The following is a 17,768-nucleotide window of genomic DNA, read 5'->3' as shown; positions in this document are numbered from 1 at the left end:
ACAGATTCCCCAAAGCAGCAGCAAAAGAAGAGGGCACCAGCCCCTTGAAACTCACTGCCGCAGCCGCGGGTAGAACAGGACAGTCCAAGTGCTCTGGGCAGGGCTGAATGTCCATGCTCCAGCCGCCGCCACTGTAGATGTGGCGGGGGGGGGATTCTCCCAGGTCAGTTCCTCTCCCGTGGAAGCGGGGAGGCGATGGCTGCTGGGTGAGGCCAGGGAGATCGCGGGTAGCAAGGAGCTCCATCGCCGCCCACGATTCGTTGTCCGCATGTGCAAGAAATACAAACATACATATATAGCTTCTTTGAAAAAGTGCTGTTAACATAGATATCTGGATTTAACAGTTCCATTGTCATTCAGAATTCAGTTGCATTCATATGATCTATAGAAATCGAAAAATTGAACAGGACAAATTTGCTTAAAAATGAAAAATAGGTGAAGGCATTCAACAGAAAGATCCTCGTTGCTTTCAGAATGGTTTCATGGCAACAAAGTATGAAAGCACAACATGATTTATTTATTGCTTATATGATGAAAGGTCTAGAAAGTGAGAGACAAAAAGTCGGACATCCACCCAGCTATCATCCTTACACAGCATCAATGTAGGAGAAGCCAAAAAAAGTGAAAGATTAGGTGTTTTTGCAATGCCAGATTAAAGTGTCATTCATTTAAAGTTCAGACTGGTTCCCTGTGGAACAACATGCCAGTCGGTCTAAGGGTTATACAGTACTAAAGCAGCGAGGCTTATGCACTGTTAGTCTACTACTTGGTTGGGTATTTCTTGAGTTCATATTGAAGATGTTGCAGATAAGTGCTTTCCTGAGGCAGAGAGGCAAGGAATACCAAGGTTTATGTGCCGTTCTGGAGGTCTGTTTCAGTGTCTTGTGTTTTTGAGAATTATAGTCATAATCTACTTTTTCTTCTGGAAGTGTGGGCACCTCTAGATATCTTGAATTCCTACAAGAGGTATTTTGGTGTGCTGAGGTGGGCCCCATTGTAGGTGATGTAAGTGTGCTTGAAGGACAATCTTGCTTCCAAAGGGAGCCATTAGAGAGCATTTAGCGATTGGGGTGATGTGATTGTTGGGGCCATTGCCAGTCGCAAGATGAGCAGCAGTGTAGAATATTGCCTCGTGGGGTGTTAACTTAGATTTAGGAAGAGGGAGTAGAGGGTCTTGCAGTAATCAGAGCTACTTGGGACCAGTGGAGTGCAATGAAAGTATACCCGAGCCCTGTGGGGCACCAACCAATGAGGGGGTAGGAGGTTCAGAAACCGCCAGGAGAGGTCAAGGAAGATGAGGATAAAAGACAGATGTTTACAAATGCTGATGTGAAGAAGTGTGACACATGATAGTACCTGTGGAAGAAAGCACTTAGAAACCAAACGGAAGAAGATAAAATATTCTGTGCATAGCACAGGTAGCATGTGAGTCGAGTGACCACTACTCACCGTAGCACATGCACACTCACCATGCTTCTATTTTAGAAAGGGGTAACTGTCTGTTTTGAACTCTTTAGAGAAGCTGCCAAACACTGCTTTAAGAAAATTGTTTGTAACAAAAATTCTAAAATATCATAGTGATCAGCATTGCACCACACATGTTTCTAGAGAGGTTTAGATCCTGCTATTTACATGTAACTTTAGGTCCCTGTTACTCTGCGTTAGCGCATCAATGTCTTCAATTTGCGTTCATAAGTTTCTTTAGACTTATGTGGACTGCTAAAGAACTCTAAATGTATTTTTTACCACCACTGCTAATGATACTTCTTGACAGCCAATATAAATCGGAGATGAAACACTTTAACAACATTGCAGAGCCAGGCACGGCAGTTCCTTCGGGTGCAGTTGATGCCGTCAGTATATATCAACGTGTTAGAGAGCTATGCCATTGACAGCTTGCCTCACATTGCTGCCCATGAGAAACTTGCAGTGCATTCATCAATGCAGACAAATACATGTATGTACAATTACTGGGAAACGTGGGCCTCATCGTTTATAATCTCATCTACCAGTGAAAATATAGATAAAAGGCACAAACTTTTGAATGTTTCTAGGCCTAACATTCACCATTATAAATGTATTCAGGACATTTATTATACTCCAGAGAGGATGCATAAATTGGGATATCAGGTAGATTCAAAGTTTCCTAGATGCTAAATTGACAATTCTGTTACCGTGCACGTGTTTATTACATGCCAGGTTATACAGACTTTCTGGCAATTGATAGGACAAATGGTGGTATCAATTTATTGATCTGGTGGGACCGGAAATGACCATTATAAATCATAATAGCAAACGTCAAAATCTCCAAAATATCTGGGAATCAGGGCTTGCTTTTCTAAATACTTTGTAAAGGGAAGAGAAAATTAACCTTTATGCCTAGATGCTTGAATTTATTTGTAGTATTCTTTCAATCAATTATGTTTTTTTATTATTGTCTTGAGTTCCCTGTGTGAAATATGCTGCATTTCTGCTTAGTTTCAATGAATATGGAAAATAATAATATATATGAAAAAGAAAATAGTCAAAAGGCTGCTGTAAATGGCACGTCTTAAAAACGCGGTCGTGCTCAAGTGTGTGGTACACCAGGCGTGATTAAAGACATATGTACACAAGGAAAACTCACGTCTTAGGGTTTTACTAAACAAACCCAGTATTTACTGTCAACTGACAGCATAACGCCACGAGGGCAAAACATGTATACACGGGTACAATAACATAAATAAGGCCCGAAGCTTATGATTACCATATTTGAAATTCTAGGAAAACTGGTTTTCGCTATAATCCTCAAACCAGAGCCATCGTGTTTGTTCTCCCATTTCTAGTATTTATGCAAAACCCAGGAGTTCCTTTACACTAACACAAAACATTTTTTTCTCGAAACTCTAATATTATAGCACAGCAAAAGCCCAACAAAGTAAAAAAAAAAAAAAAGGATTAAGTGTTTATCTCTTACCTTGTTTTTGCAATATTTGCTATCTGGCTCGTAAAAATGTTGAAGACAGCCACTACTGTGTTTGTCCACAACAATATTGTTGAAGAATTCGTTGATTGTTTTCACTGAAACCGCACAGACAGCAGACCTGTTTGTTGCCTCAGACGAGTCAGGTTTGCTTTGAGCAAAAGCCCCGAATAATACGTCATCACTGAGATGAAAGCCCATCTCCTCGGCCAGAGCTGCGCCGGGCTTGCTTACATAGGCCGCTTGCAAAATATTGAAAATCTCTCTTTTCGTTGACCTCCGCCGCCTCCTCTCTGTATAAATACACTCCAGGGGCATCTCCATATAAGACTGCAGCTCAGAGTCCGAGGAGCAGAACCTCAGGACTCTGGTGTGGAAGGCCTGGGAGTCGAGAGATTCACGCTGCACTGTCAAGAAGTAAACAAAGCTGTCACTCTCAAAAGCATGCACGTACTTAATTGGGTAGGAGTCCCTGTACTGGGGCAAAACATCTAGAAAAGAATGCTCGGTGAGGAACTCAAACCCATCTTGGGTCTCTTTCAGCCGCCGCACGGATAGGGAATGCAAGATGGTCTCCTGTGGAAGGGATGACTTGAGAGAGTTCCCAACAAAGAACTTGACAAATCTGTCCTTGACAGTTGTCAGCACTCTGGATCCCAGAGGGCTCACCACACAGTCTGGGCACTTGTGGGGAGCCTTATTGTTCTCCTGGTCATACATGCAGTGAACGTTGCTGGAAATATCCGCTGGGTTGGAGTCATGTAGCACATGTCTTTGACACACTCCTCTACTTACGCTCCCGCAGCTGATAAGGTGGTCATCATAGTAGGTTTCCATAAATAGGGCAATGTTGACATTATCCTTCCAAGAAGCATTCGCAAAGTTGTCTTCATTTGTGCAAATTTTACATGGGGAACACTCAGCACTATCTAACACGGGTCCTGTTTTGAACGATGAGATGTGAGTTAGATTTTCGTCCAGGACATAGATCCAGTTCACGGCTCCCACATAGACGTGGCCGTTGTGCAGTACAATGTTCTGGATGGGGGTTTCAGATGTGAAGTTGGACAAGTGGTAAGTCATGTTTATGTTCATCCCTGACCTTCTTGCTGCTTCTTCACACTCCGTGCTACATTTCTCTACTAGGGCAGACAGAAGCAACGCGCCCCAGAAGACGTGCAAGTGCATGGACATCACTGCCATAGGATAGCTCTGAAAGAAAGTAGAAATAAAAAGATATGAAAATAGTACTAAAATGTGAACTTTGTTTTCAACTAAGTTCTGTAGTATGAAACGAACTATATGCCCATTATACTATACCCAGGGAGCAAAGACAATCATACCAGATGCGCTGACAGACACAAATAGATAATGACTACAAAATGTAATTTTAGACAAAATCACACAATGCAGATATTGTACACAATACTTTTGAATCAGTAAACAGAACGATTAAACCCAAATGGAAAATATACGAATCAGATTAAATGTGCCTAGTCATGAAACCCACAAAGCTTTCAGATATCTTCTTTTGACTTTCTAGCCATTGTTTGTTGTGGGTTCTATTTGAAGAGACCTGCTTTAAGTGATGTTCTGTACTTTCGCGAGTGACCACGGTAATGACCTGTGGTTAGATTGGTTTTTGTACCAAAGTATTTGTTAAATTCTGAGTCATGGGCTGTATTGCACCCTCTGAGAGGAGTTCTACTGACTGGCAGCTAATTTTAGCCTTCCTAAGAAAATAAACAATTATTCCTGAAAGTGACATGACCATGCGTTGTTTACAGTATTTTCAGAAACAGACCCTTCTAAATTGGAAAGGGCTGTACTATTGTTGCTTAGTTGAGTAGAAAAGTAACTCCTTATGTTGAAAGCAAGGGATTGTAAAAAGAGATCAAAATAATACAGCTATAGATACAGTAAAGATAAAGTGCAACACTAAAGAAAAGATGCAAGTCAAGGTCACTCTTGCCTTTCTAGCAATTTTACAATGTTGACCATAGCTGAGACAGCAACAGATGTTTGCTTTTGGACCACTGGACAACTCGGGTTCAGATTGGAGGCAGTGTGCCAGGACATGGAACATGTCCCTGCAGATGCTTGGGAGCACTGCTGTTACCTTTGTCGATGTGTGGCCTACTCAGCCTAACATATTGTATTGTATTGGAATATGTGATGTTACAACGCGATCAAAATGATCGCGGTATGTAACATTGGAGTTTTTACAATGCAAGTCGTTAGAACAACTTGCGCTGGAGGGTGCTGGATTTAGGAATAGTAAGATTTACTATTCCAACACCAGTCTACATATAGTAGGGAAGGTGTTGGAATAGTAAATCTTGCTATTCCTTAGGTTTTAGCGCCATCCAGCGCAAGTCAATGTAACGCTTGCGTTGTAACAGCTGCGTTCTAAATGCAGGTGTAATCACAGCGATGTAAAAGATGTTTCCCATTTTATTGTATTGTAAATGCATTTATATAGCACTTACCACCCCTGCCGAGGCGTGGAAGCGCTTTTTTGGTGAGTAGCACATTACTCCGGAACCCATAAAGGTTTAGTGCTGAATTAGTATAGTGAAATATGAAAGTAATTTGAGTGGTAGATAGGTTAGTCAGTTATTTGAATTTAGAAGGATAGCGAGGGATAGAAGAGCGAAAAAGGTTTGCATTTTTATAGCTCTTGTGACCACTGATGGGTGTTGAAGTGCTTTTTTGGAGAGTAGCATGCTACTCTGATCCCATAAAGAATTAGTGGTGAATTAGTATAGTGAAATTTGAATTTGCGTTCCTAATGCTGTTTTAAGATGCCACTGGTCACAGGGAAAGCAGACATGCTTTCGGAGTGTCCCCTAGCGTTACTGTGGAGTGTATTCTTACCTTTTTCCAAGTTGGAAAGATGTTGGCTTATCTCACGCTGCACTGAGAATGTGTGAATAGTATTTTCTCATTGAAGGCAGTTGCAGACTCCTCCTCCTCTGCTTCAGATATGCCTCAGGCTAGTATCAGCCGCCTTACACATCTTCACAAAGGTTTCAATTTGAACAAAAATAGACATATCTGGAGAATAGAGCAATTCTGTGTGAGTTTATACCCCAAAGAAGATCAGGCACTTCAGAATAGGTCCACTGGCGAGTCTAAATTTGAGATGCTTTGGACATCTCCTAGTTTCGTCCACAGCAATTCGAACAGGCTCATTAGCCTAATGAAGCCTTTGTGATGATAGTCATAAACAAACGGGTTGCACAAACATAGCGAGCTTGTCAACGTAATGTAATGACACCCTAACAGAGCTTCGGATAGTCGTGTTTAAATATGCCGCCTTAAGCGGCTGTCAAACTTAATACACTTGCACAGGACACAAAATATAAGACAACGAGTTGGTGGGCGCTGTTGTACACCTAGGGATATCCGGGCGGATTCTAATAATTACGAGTTTATGTTTAACTCCCTATGTCGGACACACTGCAGCCCTCCACAGAGGCCACCTCTCATGTGACTAACGTGACGTGAATTCTGTTTCATATCAGCACAGAAATTCACCCCTATTTCCATGTTGCTGTAAAAGACAATGTAGGTTATATGAATTACTTAATTATTCGTTTAAATAGTAACATAATAAATACAATTTAGCCCCCAAAAGATGGCGTTCAAATCAAAAGCACTGCAGTCTTTCTTTTTATACTGGGATAATAAAAACAAATCGCACTGTTATGGCCTTTCTTGAGACATATGCTTCAAAATAGTGACTGTTAGTTGCCGGTATTTCTACTGTGGTTCAACTGCCGTTATGACGCAGTCTACTTATGCAAAGGTTGGCCCTGTGCCTGTTTAGGCCAGAGCATTACACACAAATACGTCTTTCTGCCAAGCTTCGGTGTTTTGCCTACACAGAATGATCTTGTAAAATAGTAATTAACGTCTATGTTTATCAACAAAATTAAGCAATTCATAAATCTGTTATTTAGCCGTAGGTTTGAAGGCAATACCCAAAAACTATCAAGTAGATAGGCAACATTTCAATCCCTGTGAATTTAACAGAACTGTTTGACAGCAAAGACCGCGCCTACTCTTTAGATATTTACTAGAGAAAGCGAACGGAAAGAAACAGAATAAATGCATGAATTTATATTTAGCTTCACCTCCGATTTTTATTTCCACTGAGGAGCTAGGAGAGAATAGCTGTACAGCTTGAATGGCCATTGGCCTCGAAACAGCCACGTGTTCAGTGCTTTTTCTAAACATGAGGTACTGTCTGTTAGACCATCTAATTTTTAGGGCGAAGCATAGCAGATAGCGCAGCTGTCTACTTTTCTAAAGACATCTTGGGAACATTTGGAAAGCCGACATAGGAATGCCTTACGCCCATTGTTCACCATTGAATTTGTGGTTAGTAACTCTCATTTGCTTGCTTTCTATTTGCTGGCTTTATTTGTTTTAGGCTATCCAGCTTGAGTTAGTTCATCCTGCAGAGCATAGCCTGTTTACTGTATTCTTCCACAGTGCTTGCTTTCTGTAAACAGGACTCTACATGTTGTCCTTATCTTGTCACATTTACTGTGCATTAAAAGACAGCGGTCAAATGTCAGGCCCTGTCTTCTGAGGAAGTTTGGTGTTTACTTTTCTTTCTCTGGCTTCAAAGTGAGAGGCTTTATCTAACAATCTGGGCTTTTCTTCTGTTTGATTCTGAGTAGGGTTTTCTCGTCTTTTTCATTTACTCTCCCCACCTCTGTTGTAGCTTCTGGATTTTGCTAGCATCTTGACACCTTTGGGTACTGTGTGCACTACATATTTATTTTACATATTAAAGGCTTTTTTCTATCACACAAAATTTTAAATGTCAGTAAATGAACTGTGCTAATTTCAGAATATATCAGAATTAGGGAAAGCACAAATGAAGCAAATGTTTTGTAATTCTTAAGTGTGCTGAAAACAAATATTTGAATATGATCGGAATAAATCGATACACTAGGTGGTACCATTCCCACACATTATCGTTTGTGCACTGTATCGTTTTATCAGTAACACTGTATGTCTGTGCAAATGCAATGGCCATTTCAACAGAAAATGTGTTGTCTGTAAGGGCAGTGTACTACCACACCATGCATACTCCACTATACAACACTCTATTCCACTCTATGTCACTGTATACCCCTCGACTCTATACCACTGAATGCCACTTCACTTTACGACTCTCTTCTCCACTCTACTCTACGCTACTCTACTCCACTCTATGCTACTCTACTCCATTCTACACCACTCTACTCTACACCACTGCATTCCACTCCATGTCTCTCCACTCTACTCTAGACTTCTCTCCTCCACTCCAATCCACTCTATGCCACTCTACACCACATCACTCTATGACACTCTACTCCACTCTATGCCACTCCATACCACTCTAGGCCGCTCTACTCCACAATATGACATTTCACTCTACACGCTTCACTCTACTCCTCACCCATTGAAACTCTATCACACTTGATTCCACTTTACGCCTCTCTACTCTATGCCACTCCACTTTACGATACTCTACGTCACAATGTATTCTAGGCCTCGCTACTTCTCTCTATGACACACCACTCTACGACACTCCACTTTTGCCAATCTACAACACTCCACTCTACGACACTCCATGCCACTCCACTCTACTACACTTCACACCACTTCACTCCATGACACTAAACTGCTTTTGAACATTGTTCTGTTAAATTCATATTTTACTTCTGCTCATCACAAAATGCATCATAGGGTGAAGGGTCAGCGCACTTCAGACATCGGATACCCTAAGTGTGTGTGACACAGCATTCTGCCAATACGAAATGTGCACTTCCTCCTAAAAAATACTCCCCTTCATTGCCGGGCTAGTGGACAAATGTCTTACATTTGCCTTTCAGAATTTATGGTAATATTTATTTTCAACTTTGAAAAGGTCCGGCAACTACTCACATTCTGTTACTAGGACATTGTCAGTCACTAGCGGAGAGCTGCATCCCATAGAGAAACTATAGCTGATGTCTATTTTTTAATGTGGTTTTCCATGTTATGTCAGTTAACAAACTTTGGCAAAGCTAATAGGTCTTGATTATTCGAAAGCCATCGGCTTTGCCAATGTATGCTAGCCATGTTGTACAGCAGGGTGGCTGTGCATTATATCTAAACTGAAAGTTAGAAAAAAGTAGTTAGAAGAAAATCTCTATGATGGGATCAGTGTTGACCATGTCATATTGGTTTTTTTCTTATGTCAGATAGAGGTGGGCAGCATGGAAAATTGGAGTAGGGTGGGTTGGGCAGCCTGAATAACAGAGAGGGTGGTAACGGTAAAGAAATTGCCATGAGACGGCGAGCGCTGGCCGCTTCATAGTGCTTTTTTGTTATGGCTGGGAGGGGTGCAAGATAGACAACAGAAAGATGGGAAGGAAGCAACACAGACAATGGGAGGGTGGGTCGATTGGAAAGAAGCAATATTGACATGGGTAGGTCGTGGGAGGGGAAGAAGCAACACAGACAGCAGATGGGGTGGGAAGGGAAGAAACAACGGGGGCTAGAGGGAAGGAAGGAACATGGATGGGAAGCATAAAGAAAAAAATAATACCTAAATAACGGTGGGCGCTGGATAGACAGTGGAAGGACACTAAACAAAGTAAAACAATAAGTACTTGGTCTATACTCCAGCCCAAAGAACAGGAAGTGACATTGTCAAACACTGTCACTTTAGGAGTTAACAAATAAGAGTGAGAGTGAAGCCAACAAATGGTAAGCAATAGGTGGGCTCCAAGCCCCATATAAGCAAAAGGCTTCACAGCAACAGTACATGCACTGTTGGCAGGTGATACCTAAAATGCATTGGCAGCCATCTTAGTCTGCCAGCTTAATCTCGTCATTGATTTGGGGGGACTGTTAGACCTGGCATCTTTGGCGTGGTTTCCCCAGTCTTTTTGGCCTCTACCTCCTGTATTTTTGATGCTGTGCTGGATTTCGTTTTTGCTGGTTTAGATGCTTTGGACACTCTGCCATTGCTGATCAGTGTCAGAGTGTAAGTGCTCCCTGTGTACATTGTTATTCTGATTGGATATACATGATTGTCATATTTGTATCACCAAGAAGTCCCTAGTAAAATGCACTGGGTGTGCCAGGGCTGGGGATGACAATGCTACTAGTGGGCCTGCAGCACTGTTTGTGCCACCCACAGGAGTAGCCGCAAAATGGTGTCTCAGGCCTGCCACCGCAGTGCCTGTGTGCAGTCTGTGAACTGCCATGTCCTCCTGGCCAGTGTCCCCACTGACCAGGCCTAACCCTTTCCTTTTTGTGCACAGTGGTCACCCCTATGGAAGGCCCAAGGTACCCCCTTGGGCAGGGTGCAGTGTATGTGAAAGGTAGAGCATGTACTTGTGCAGGTGACATGCTCTGGTAGTGAATTACAGCCATTTTCGTTTTTCACTGCTGCAAGGCTATCTTGCTCCATAGGCTATCATGGGGGATGCTGGCTACAGTGGCTACCAGCATATCTTCCCATAGGAACAAGATAGGACATAAAAGTCTAGTATCCCTGAACTCAGAATTTAATAACACACCTTTTCGGAAAGGTTGTTTTTAAATCCTGTGTTTGAGAACAGCACTTTTAGAAAGTTGCTGTTCTCTTGTCTGCCCTTTCTGTGTGCCTTGGCCTGTTTGTGTATTGATTGTCTGGTTTGAGAGTGACAGGGGATGGGGATCCCCCTGGAGGCTGGCTGAGTCAGCCCTAGGCTGAATGACTGCATTTGCAACTTGAGTGTTGGGAGGAGATAGCACCTGGGCCTGAATAGGGCTGTGCCTGCCTTCCACAATGCTGGCTCCACCTCCTGCTGGGCGGCTGACGACCCTGCCCCTCACTCTGAAAGGAAAGGAGAAGCCAGGAAAACAAAGTGCTCAAGGAACACCCAGAACTCTGGTTCTTTCTGGGCTCAGAGCCTTCCTGCACAAAGGGAACAAAGACTTTTAGGGGTATGAGTATAGGACCCCTGACTACAGAAAATTAGAATCAAGAAGGAACCTCTGCCAAGGAGAAAGCTGAAACTGAAGAAGGATGATTGTCCTGCTGCTGCTATGCTGGATTGCCCTGCTGTTGCTTTGCTGCCAAGGAGAGGGGAAGGACTTTGCTTTGTGCTGTGTCCCCTTGCTTGAAGGAATCTCCAAGGCCCTGAGAAGAGCTGGCTCCCTGTTTTTGAAGTCCCAGGAACAAAAGGACTTTTCTACTGAGAGAGTTCTGTCCTCCCTGGAGTGCGTGGCCCATGTGTGGTGCCTCTGGAAGTTGTACCTGTACTGGGAAGCTGGAAACCAAGATTTAAAGACTTTGCTACAGAAAAGTTATCGCATCGCTAGCTGTGGAGCGCATCCCCGAAAGTGCGAGGAAATTCCCGCTGCTACGAAGGCCGAGATCGTCGCAGCCCCTGTTGCCGCTGCCAGAGCCGTCGCATACTTCGTTTGTGGGACGCACCAGACCGGTGCGGGAAGACTAACATCGCTGTGAGTGTCGTCGCAGAGCCTTTCGTCGCTGGGTGAGATCGCCGCACCGCTTGCTTGCGGACCGCATCATGTCGCTGGGAACATCGTCGCAGAGCCATCGCATCAAGGAACTGCAAGAGAGAGATCGCCGCTGGATCGCGCATCGTCGCCCCGGACATCGTCGCAGGCCCTACGAGATCGTCGCATCGTGCCTTTGTGAGAACAAACTTCCTACGGAACATACGCATCGGAATCCATCCAAGTGGCCTTCCTCCCCATACAGACCGGATTCATCGCAACACGCCCGCTGCCGCAGCGGGGTTGTCGCATTGCCTACCCATGGTCTCAGGAGCAACGCATCGCTTGTTTTCCACCGCAAAAGCTTCTGCTTTTGGAACTTTGTCGCAACTAAAGGTACTGTTGGCTAAACGTGTCGCAACTGTGAACTTTTCAGGCAACTGTGGATTATTTTATCGCAACCTAAAGAACTCTTTTGCAACCATATTCTTGAACTGTGTATGTTGGATTTTTGTCGTTTTGGTCTTGTGTAGTTTAGATTAAATACCTTTATTTTTCTAAACTGTTGTGGAGTCAGTTTGTGGTGTTTTCACTGTGTTACTGTGAGTGTTGGTACAAATACTTTACACATTGCCTTCTGATTAGCCTTGACTGCTCGTGCCAAGCTACCTAGAGGGTGAGCAGGGGTTATCTCAGAGGGTTTCCTCCTTACCCTGACTAGAAGCAAGGGTCCCTATTTTGACAGTGGTACCTACCTCTGCCAACTAGAGACCCCCAGTTCTAACTGGGACAAAGGACAATTTAGAATTCATTATTATCAAAAGTGTTATACTATCTGAGCACAAGATTGTTTTGATACAAACCTGCACAGGGGAAATGAGTCCATATCTACTAGACTGTGGAATAGAAGTTCAGTAACAGATGGAGTCAATCACATCGTTGGTCTGTGAAGTTCATAATTTATCCAAATAGTTAGAAGAATAGAGTAAACTTTGCTAAGAAAAGTTAGTCTATGCTGGTCCTACTACAAGGCGAATTTCCTGGGACAGAATATGCCTTGGTCAGGGCATCCATCATTAGTAAATCCTGAGGTGGCAGGCAGCAACCGCTTCATGAGCAGGTTTGAACTGTCAGGAATGGAACGGGAAGTGTGAGTACCCGGGGGATTTTGGACATTAGGAAACATCTCAATGTGGAAAGGTGTTGGGGGAGCATGGGTTGAGGTAAGAGAGTTGTGAGGAGGGTGTTGCTAGGGCAGAAATTACTGCAAGGCATGAGGGGGCTTCTCCAGTGCAGACAGGGCAGAATAGTATAGGGGCAGGCAGGGACCGCGCTGAGGGGGAAATCAGGACCTTTCCATGGTGTGGAGTTATAAAACTGAAGACTCAGGTTTGAGGCTGCTGCTGCACATGACAGCCCTTTCCTGCTATAGTAAAGGGTTGCTACTTCTAAGTATGTTATTTTTAAGAACCTATCAAAACTTCATAATTTGAAAACTTGGAACTTTAAAAAAAGATTAGCAAAGGTGCAAGTCCTTCAACTTAATATATTTGAACACTGCTAGTTCTGATGTTTACAACCTTGTGACAGTGTGCGGTCTAAAATAAGCCCCCTCTTCTAATACGGATGTAGATGTAGAAAATCGGTTTATATGTACTATTAGATACTCTGCGAATCAATTATTTCAACAATACCTGCCATTTATATATTGAGCAGTACTCTTGAAATAATGGATTACTGGAGATGAAGGTGGAATTCGAGATTAAAGTGCTTTCTAAGTCCAGTGTTACATTTTTCAGGAAAAATGGCAACTAATTTGAAGACTTTATGGTTTAGAAGCATTTCATAGTCAGTAATGTTGAAAGCAGAATAGTGGTCAAGAACCATTAGTATGCATGCATGGCTTTGGTCCAAGGATGAAAGAATATGCACCCTCAAGTGAATGAAGATGATTTACTTCCATTATGAATGGAAGAAGGGTTTGTTGGGAAGGAGATTGCTGACCTCAGATTAAAAAATGAAAATGGTTGTCAATGCTTCTTTCAGCACAGGTTAATTCTTGAATACATCCTCTTCTTGGAATGGTACAAGCAAAGGTATAGGAGCAGATTTATAGATATATGGGTATAGAGGTCTTGACGGACTATGGTGTGTCAATTTGCTCTATTAACATGTTGAGTCATCACATAGATTTTGGGAGAGGTCTGAATGAGACGTAGGAATATTATGTTGTTGTAAAACTTAGAGAGTTGCCTTAATACATTTACCCCTTTGACAATTCAGATCAAGTAGTAAACAGTGTTCCTGATGAAGGCTTACTTGTACCACAGTGGTGAAAGCAGCATGCAGTTTTGTCTTCAGGGAGATGTTAGTTTCTACGTTCGTGCGTACTATTCTCAGTAGGCAGAGGTAGTCCGTGAACAAGGGCTTGACTATCACACTGATGGAATTCATCATGCATCATTTGAAATGTGCTAATGGCAATGTTTGTACAACTGGGGATGTGACATTGGGGCTTTAGGAGAACCTCCGAAGTATCTTCATCTAACTTTGCTAAACTAAACAAAGCCTATACAAAATGCACGAGTGAAATGAATTAATACTCACTTTCGATATATGTTTAAAATCACAGTTCGCCAGACTATCCTTGCAGAAAAGAGTACACACAAGTGTAATGGTTCCTAGTCAAACATCTCATGCCAAAACAACGTCCCTGATATATTACATGAAACAGCAAAGGCCCTTGTGTACCCACACTGAACTATAGCGATCATGTCTGCAGAGACGCGACACAACTCTTTAAGTCCACGGTCCCGTCTTCAGGAGCATTAATGAACTCATTATACCTTGTAAAGAACCTGCAACGAGCCTTCAGGAATGAAGCAAGCAAGCAATCATTTTGCTAAATTCCTCATTCATTCTAGAAGATAATTAAGTGGACTTTGATGAGCTTTTAATGTGAATGATATTGACAAAATCTCTTAAGTGTACCAAGTGCTCTAGGGATCATAATAGTCTCATAACTGACGGAATGGCCTCTAACCCGACAACCCAGAACTCTCAAGGACAGTGAACATAACCGAGGCACTATCATGCTAGAATATGCTGGGCAAACTATTAAAATCTAAAATTAATTGCATACGTCAGGTTACTGTATATTGCTATCCCACCAATCCCTCGGTACACAGCATTAAAAGAACAAGATTTGTATTCGTCGCAGATCCCTGGAAGTGTCACAGCAATGCATTTAACCTCCAGTAAAGCAATTTAGAGGCAGTTCATCATCTTTGCTGTCATCCTTCATTGTACTTAATGTAACATTCAATTATATGGCACGCGACACAATATCCATGGCACATGTTTTGCACTGCCTCCAAAATATATTGTAAAGAAACCATTCAAATTAAACCTCAGCCCGAAATAAATATCAAATTTGAAGACTATAGCTCAGTAAATCATGCAAAACAAATACAAAAAAAGACATTCACAATATGACACTTCTGCTAGCATTAGGGAAGGTTATTAAACACTTGGGGGCAAAAACACGAACAGAATTTTGTAATATGCACAAAGCGTTCTAAAAAATGCTATTCACACCCAATGTGTGTAATATGCGCCTAGACCTCTCCTTTTTTTTTTGTGCACCCCGAGTACGGAGTCTCCTCACACATAAGTACACTTTTATTATTAAATGTGTGAGGGACATAGGAAAATGGCTGGAAATTTTTGAATACTTACTACTAAAGGGAAGGGGAAAAGGGAGGAGCAAGGAGGAGTTAAGGTAGGATCAGGGAAGGGGTAAGGGATGGATATATGGCCACCTACAAAAAAGTAAGTCCATTCTTATTTACAAACTACACTTCTAAAATATCTTCAGCACAAAAAAGGGTAGCAAAGTACTCCAGCTCATGCTTCATGATGCAGACAAAGTAGAAAGTAGGGGGAGTTCGCAGAGTTTTGCCCACTCCGCGTTATGATTGTTTTTTCTCATGCGTGGCTCATCAGTGATAAGTTGGTGAGCGAGAGTGAGTATTAGTATCCCTACCACGATTTTCGGGCCCTAGGTCAGCACCCGGCAAGATTTTCTCATCGCAGGTGGTCGTGGGCAGTCACAACCATTTGGGGTGGGAAAGCTGCCTCTCGCGGTGAGAAAGCTTGAACTCGAGTAGAAAACCTACTGGAGCGGTAGCAAAGAAGCAGCTGCATGGTGCAGTTTGCGCAGAGTTTGTGGCATGAGACACGCATCCGGCACTGAAAATCAGCGTGATGTGCCAATTTTGCCTGCTTGTGGAAATCCATGGAATCTCGTAGAGTTTTTATGTAACTCTGTGGAATCCTGTGGGGTGAAACTACATGAGTTCCACCCACCCCTAGTTTAAAAATGCAGGAAGACACTGACTGGCCTCCTCTCTGACAACAGGCAAAATATGCATCCTAAGCGAATGGCAATCTTCAACACCCCTACTGTTTTCTGACTGGTCTGAGGTCATGGCTATGTTGGTAAACTTTGGAAAATCAGTCTACAAACTAGCTGACCAGTTACCCCATTCTGAAGCAGTATGGGGCCATTTCCTCAAAAACATATGAGGAGTCTTACTAAGATTCAGTAGTCCATCATTGAAACAACATCTGACAGTCCTTAACTTTTTTGTGCACACTCCTCTATGACCTACCAGTCCCCTCTTAGTGAGAACAAGCAGATATTTCTAATTAGATGGGACAGCACGCACTGTACAGAGAAAGTGAAATAAAGGAAGACCCTTGTCTTCTTGAGGGTAAGCTAGAGAGATGATATTTATATCCACTGAATAAGAGTACAAAAAAGCAATAACCAGAAGTTTTGACAATACCTGACTTTTATGATAGCTAAATATGGAGAATTTAGCCAAAAACCAACAACTTCTAACCTTTTCTTTCTAGGAAAATTTGTTTTTGCTTGTTGGTATAGTAAAGATGTTTTCTCATACATTAATATTCCTATAAAATATATAAACACTAAAAGTAATATTTAGTATGTATGTATAATATTGTACTTATATTTAATATAAATTATTGTTACATTAATTTTTAAACGCGAACAATTTTTAAAAGATTGTATAATTCAATTTAAAATATGCACTATTTATATATTTTCTGCATTGGGGTTATGGTTGGTTATCTAAAGAGCATATTGAGAGAAAGGAAAAGCATTAATGTTCTAACCTCTTAGAAAACAGCTTAACTTTTATTGTACAGCATTGTTCTGTATGTATATAATGTATATTTCTGTTTTTCTTTCTTTTAAATGATGAATTCTCTTACCAGCCTAGAACACGTACACTTACAAATGAACAAGATATAGGAGTACAACACAATTGTACTTTTAGATTGGAATATTTTAACATGTTTTTATCTGTTTTGCTGCTTTTGTGATTTTATACTCTAAAATCAAATAAAGCTTATTTTGATTTGATATATTTTCTAACACAAAATTACATTTATGCATCACTACTTGAAATAATGTAATTTAAATTAACATTATTTCCCATGGAGCTAATATTTAAGTCCCAACCGCAATTATTTTCTTTGGGAAGGTGTTGCACCACGAGCGGTTGTCCATGTGTGGTGCCAGACTTACAATACTTTTTTAGTAGTAACTCACACTGGTAAGTTTGGCTCCATCCCCTTTTTCAGTAGGTGCTGGCATGTAAGTCACACTTCTGAATAACTTTAAAGCTGGATTAAGTGAGTATCCAAAAGTAGTAAATTTACTCAAAAGTGCAAGAATAAATATACATGTGCAAAATACTCCCAAGTGCAGCTATTTCTTTTTGATCAAGTGAAGAACATGGGCAACTGGTAGAGGAAATTATGAGAATACTCCACTGTTTCCTCATCAGACTGCTGTAAAACATCTGCAGTTCACAAAAAAAGGTAAACGTCTGGCATATCTTTTAAAATCTAATTATGTTTTCCCATCAACTAAGAGCATACTGCTAACTACTGCTTATGGTCCTAACAGCCACCTACATGAACAGAGGTTATATATTTCTCTCCTCTACTCAAGTGACCAAACCTTGAACTCTCATTTAGAAACCTCCATATGAAACAAAAACATGACCTCTTGATCCATATATGACATTAAGATTCTGTCCTCATAAACTGCTTCAAGGGTCTGTTGTCTAGCAAGAGGTGTGAATTTCATTCCAACAGGAGGTGATTTAAGTTCTGGTGAGCCTGTTACAAGCGACCCTTTGAATTTATATTGCCACTCGCTGATCCCATATGACCAAATCTCTAGGCTAATTATAACTCACACCACACATTG

General features: G+C 41.8%; 1 protein-coding gene across 1 annotated transcript in view; it reads right to left on the bottom strand.

The window, feature by feature from the left end:
• Window positions 1–17,768, bottom strand: part of MET (MET proto-oncogene, receptor tyrosine kinase) — a 426,751-nt gene that overhangs the window by 359,475 nt on the left and 49,508 nt on the right. Inside the window, exon 2 of the mRNA XM_086919386.1 lies at window positions 2,957–4,174. Coding sequence (XP_086775512.1) covers window positions 2,957–4,174 — 1,218 coding nt within the window. The remainder of the gene's footprint in view (window positions 1–2,956; window positions 4,175–17,768) is intronic.

This window comes from Lissotriton vulgaris, chromosome 1_1, assembly GCF_964263255.1.
Source record: "Lissotriton vulgaris chromosome 1_1, aLisVul1.2, whole genome shotgun sequence".
Lineage (NCBI taxonomy): Eukaryota > Metazoa > Chordata > Amphibia > Caudata > Salamandridae > Lissotriton > Lissotriton vulgaris.
This window is presented reverse-complemented; position numbering and strand designations above follow the sequence as displayed.